This window comes from Trachymyrmex cornetzi, unplaced genomic scaffold, assembly GCF_001594075.2.
Source record: "Trachymyrmex cornetzi isolate Tcor2-1 unplaced genomic scaffold, Tcor1.1 scaffold485, whole genome shotgun sequence".
Taxonomy (NCBI): Eukaryota; Metazoa; Arthropoda; class Insecta; order Hymenoptera; family Formicidae; genus Trachymyrmex; species Trachymyrmex cornetzi.
In genome coordinates, this window is record NW_017299674.1 from 245,220 (window position 1) to 250,643 (window position 5,424).

General features: G+C 33.3%; 1 protein-coding gene across 2 annotated transcripts in view; it reads left to right on the top strand.

Moving 5' to 3' along the window:
• Positions 1–314: 314 nt before the first annotated feature.
• Positions 315–5,424, top strand: part of l(2)37Cd (general transcription factor IIIC subunit l(2)37Cd) — a 57,248-nt gene continuing 52,138 nt past the window's right edge. For both annotated transcript variants that reach the window (XM_018514032.1, XM_018514033.1), the window contains exon 1: positions 315–545. In XM_018514032.1, coding sequence (XP_018369534.1) covers positions 399–545 — 147 coding nt within the window. In that variant the 5' untranslated portion in view covers positions 315–398. The remainder of the gene's footprint in view (positions 546–5,424) is intronic.

The following is a 5,424-nucleotide window of genomic DNA, read 5'->3' on the forward strand; positions in this document are numbered from 1 at the left end:
GTGTTATGCGTTATGCAAGAGTCTGTGCTCCCCGCTTTAAGCGGGGAGCACAAACTCTTGCATAACGCATAACACGTAATGCATAAGAATATGTACCAATCGAAGTTCTCCGTTTCTTTCCCTTCCATGTAAAAGAGAACTCTGGTTGATTCAATTTCTTATGCCTCATGTGTTATGCGTTATGCAAGAGGCTGTGCTCCCCGCTTTATGCTGGATGCTCATTGGTCCAACAGTTTTATGTTATGCTTAAGCTCTGTTATGCATTTCATGTGAGATAGGCTTAAAGGATCCGTTCAAAGTGAACGGAACGTTCATGAACGACATATTTCTAGCGTGGAATAGTTCTAAAAAGAACAACTAACGAACGTAATTTGTAAACTTAAAGGTAAAGAAATAGTATGATGAGCGAAGGAGCAAGTGATTCAAGTGACATCGAAATGCCCAATAAACAAGACGACAAAGATATAGATTTTAACGTGGATGATTATTGTCATGAAATTGACAGCGATGATTCTTTTATTGAATTGCCGGAGAATAACATTAACGTATGTCTAAATATTTTATACAAAGTTACTTTATAAAATAAATAGATGTAAATGTTTACTTTATAACCTTTCTACTTTAAATTGTAATAGAGGTACTGATTCGATTCCATCTTGCACAAAAACGAGGTTTTAAGGTAAATGTTTTCTTTAGCCCACTCCTCCAATATTGATGAAGTTAAACTCATTTATCACGTTTTCGCAAGAAACGAAAAATCTGGCAGAAAAAGTTGCTCTGCTCCGCAAAGCGAGATATTAATTGTAGAAGTTTACTATTATTAAAAGAGGTTATGAAAGCTATCATATCAATATAAATGTATGCACTGAGGATCACGTGTGCATGCTCTGTGGTCCACATTCACAAATGCCTTAAGGCTAATTCTATAATATGCTTTTTGTTTCCTGTTTCTTGCTGTTTGTCTCTTGCTGTTTACCTTCTTGATCAAGGAAACAAAAAAAACATTGTAGAATTAGCCTAAATCTTTGCTTTATTACTCGTAAATTAGTGTACAATATATTAAAAATAATAAATACCTGTGTGGTAAAAAATGTTCATGCATGAATAAATATGTATAAACATGCATAAATATTCATAAACATGTATAATTATACATGAAATATGTCCATACATGTTCATACATCCTTCTTTCTTTCGTAAAATTACTTTTTAGCGTATTATGGTTGTTCTACAATGTGCTTTTTGTTTCCTGTTTCTTGCTGTTTGTCTCTTGCCTTCTTGATTAAAAAGGCAAGAGACAAACAGCAAGAAACAGGAAACAAAAAGCACATTGTACAGCAGCCATTAGAAATAATAATAGTAATGTGAAAACATAAAAAATAATTAAAGGGATAATTTTCCCATTGTTTGTTTTAGAAAAAAAAACAAATTTAGAAAAATGTAAAAAAATTGCTCATACATAATTATGCATAATTTTATGTATAATTATACATAACTAATTTTTTTACATTTCTTCAAATTTGATTTTTTTCTAAAACAAATAGTGTGAAAATTACCTTTATAATTATTTTTAATGTTTTCACATTACTATTATTATTTCTATTACACTAAAAAGTAATTTTATAAAAGAAAAATAGGATGTATGAACATATATGGACATATTTCATATATAATTATACATATTTATGAATATTTATGCATATTTATGTATGTTTATACATATTTATATACATTCATGCATGAAAAGTTTTTTACCAGGTAACAAAAAGATTATAGGAAGATCCTTCAGCAAGATAAGGCATATATTGAACATATTTATTATATTTATACATATATCTAGTTTTGCACAAGTACCATTACCGGAATTGGAGCGGAGGAAGGGGTGATCTCAAAAAAATCATGTCTAAAAAATTTTGTATATTTTGTAATTTTAGCTACAAAGATCAAAAAGAATTTCTTAAAGTGAATACTTGAAATAACTTAAGGTAACCCTACACGATAGCAGTAATACCAAATACTGACAATATTACTGATCATATATTGTTAATATTGCTGGATTAATATAGGGTGTGTTCAACATGATGCAACAGTTTTGCAACCTTTGCAAATTTTATGATTGTCTGCTGAATGGTCCTAGACGCACTCAACTTTTCAACATGTTTGTTCAGCAGTTGACATGATTTTCAGCAAAGTATGCTGAGTCACAAAAGAAACATGTTGAGCAAAATAACTGTAAAGCAATTGCATCTCTTTATCAAATATCTAATCTTTATAATATTGCGTTTCAGACTTATTCCCTGGTGCTGTGTTGTTTCGAGTCCTTGTGAAATTTTTAGTGAAACATGAAAGAGATCCAAAAATTATCCTTTGGATTCCGCAATATGATTTGTGATATTTTTTGTAAAAAAAATATATAACCCTGAAACGTAATACTATACAGATTAAATGGTAATTATTCAGTTTTGCAACCTTTGCAAATTTTATGATTGTCTGCTGAATGGTCCTAGACGCACTCAACTTTTCAACATGTTTGTTCAGCAGTTGACATGATTTTCAGCAAAGTATGCTGAGTCACAAAAGAAACATGTTGAGCAAAATAACTGTAAAGCAATTGCATCTCTTTATCAAATATCTAATCTTTATAATATTGCGTTTCAGACTTATTCCCTGGTGCTGTGTTGTTTCGAGTCCTTGTGAAATTTTTAGTGAAACATGAAAGAGATCCAAAAATTATCCTTTGGATTCCGCAATATGATTTGTGATATTTTTTGTAAAAAAAATATATAACCCTGAAACGTAATACTATACAGATTAAATGGTAATTATTCAGTTTAGCATCCGAAGCTCAAAAATCAATGAAATAAGACTTATTCGACGCGTTTTTGCATGAAACAAAAATGTGACAAAAAAAGTGTCACTTTGCCCTATGATTTGAGATATTAAGCATTAAAGTTGATGACTATTGAGATTAGGAAATCTGTCATAATGACTTAATATAGCGCTATATATACGTATTTTAGTCAATATTTATTCAAAATCGCTACTTCACTTTCGATTTTAATGAAATAAGGCTCATTCGACGTGTTTTCACTGAAAACGAAAGCCTGCTCTGGAATCCTTTGCACATATATGTTCACTGCTTTAAAAAACACAAATTCACTGCTTTAAAAAACACATTCACTTCTAATGCAATGAATTTGTGTTTTTGAAGTAGTGGATGGTAATTATTTAAAATACTCTGCCTCTCCCACCCGAATTTACACTTGTCCCACATATCAAAAATAGAGCAGGCTTTTGTTTTCAATGAAAACGCGTCAAATAAGCCTTATTTTATTAAAATCTGAAATGAAATAGCGATTCTGAATAAATATTGACCAAAATACGTATACATAGCGTTATATTAAATCAATGTGACAGATTTCCTAATCTCAATAGTCATCAACTTTAACGCTTAATATCTCGGATCACAGGGCAGAGCGATGCCAGATTCTTTCGTTTCATGCAAAAATGCGTCGAATAAGTCTAATTTCATTGATTTTTGATCTGCGGATACTAAACTGAATAATTACTGATTAAATATTTGATAAAGAGATGCAATCTCTTTGCAGCCATACTTTGCCGCCATACTTTACAGCCTAAAGCAGGGAGCACAGACTCTTGCATAACGCATAACACATGAGGCATAAGAAATTGAACCAACCAGAGTTCTCTATTACATGGAAAGGAAAGAAACGGAGAACTTCGATTGGTACATATTCTTATGCATTACGTGTTATGCGTTATGCAAGAGTATGCTCCCCGCTTTACTTTGCTGGAAATCATGACCGCTGAATAAACATGTTGTGACACTGAGTGCATCTAGGACCGTTCAGCGAACAATCATAAAACAGTTACAAAACTGTTGCGTTCTGCTGAACGCACTCATAGAATACTGATATTAATCTGGATTCTTAAGTATCGCTTTATTAGAATTTATGTCGCAATATGTCAGTGCAATAGATAATGTAAGTAAAATTAAATATATTATACTGATGGTGTAAAAACTGATGGTTATAAACATATTAAAAATATTGATGAATGCTGTCAGTATTATTGATTCAATATTAATATACTATTGACCGTGTAGGGTCACTTTTATGTCGGGTCTACAATGAGTTGGAAGTTTTAGACTTAAACCTGCGGCACACGATGCTTGTTTTCCTGCTGGAGTGCTAGCTGGATTAGAATCTCGCCACCGTATTGGCTGCGATGCTGTCAGCGCCAACGTCATAGCCAATACAATGTCAAGATTCTAATCCAATTAGCAATCCAGCAGGAAAACAAGCATTGTGTGCCGCAGAAGGCTTGTGATTACTCAGCAAAGAACTCTGCGTTGACGGCGGCGATACCGAATCAGACGGCGGTCTAGCGAAACCGGTAGCGACACCTTCAAGCACGAGCCCATGTCCGTGTGCTCGCCTGCGGTGCGCCGGGAGTGCGAGCGAGACAGCGAGCTCTTCGCACTAATCGTTTGTTTCAAGCGACCAAAAATGCTTTCTCGGCAATCTCGGTCGCTCGGCGGCCCTAGGCATCGATAAGGGGTGGGGGGCATTCTAAATAACATATAAGTTTCAATAAATTGTAGTAATGTGCAGTGATGCACATTTGGTCCCCGGCACACAGTGAGCTAAAACATAGTAAAACCCGGACAGAAAGAGTTGGGCACTATTCGAATAATTTTTTATCTAGAATATTATTCAAATAGAATTTAATTTATTATTTGCATTATTTATTATTTATATTATTTATTATTCATATTATTCGCCATTGTATTATTGATGTTTATTCGTTATTCGTATTATTCTTCATTCGCATTATTCGTTATTTGCATCATTCGTTATTGACATTATTCGTTATTGGTATTATTTGTTATTCGTATTGTTCTATTTTGTATTATATTGTTCCTAGAGAACACGAGCCTTTCACGAGCCTGTCACAAGGTCACTGTACGAAAATAAAGATCCACATTCCAAATAATATCCACTCATTATTAGTTACTAATTGTACGCTATAAGTTTCACCACGCTTCATACCTTCGCTATCACTTTGGACTACGTTTAGTGTAAAATAAAGTTTAATAAAAAAAGTTGTTCTACATTATACTTTACAATACACACATATTAAATGTATCTATATATGTTGAATTATATATTATTCGAATACATTGTATATTCGAATAAATTTTATTCGAATATGTCTTTAATTCGAATGCATTATTCCCACATACACGAATATAAATGTTATTCGAATATAATTTTATTTTAGATCAGTGGTCGCAAGGATTTGCACATTTCGGGCCGATTCCGACCCCCACCATCGCACGGCCGAGCCGCCGGGCGGTCACGTGACGCTCTGACTCAGGGGCGCTCCTATACCAGAAATATA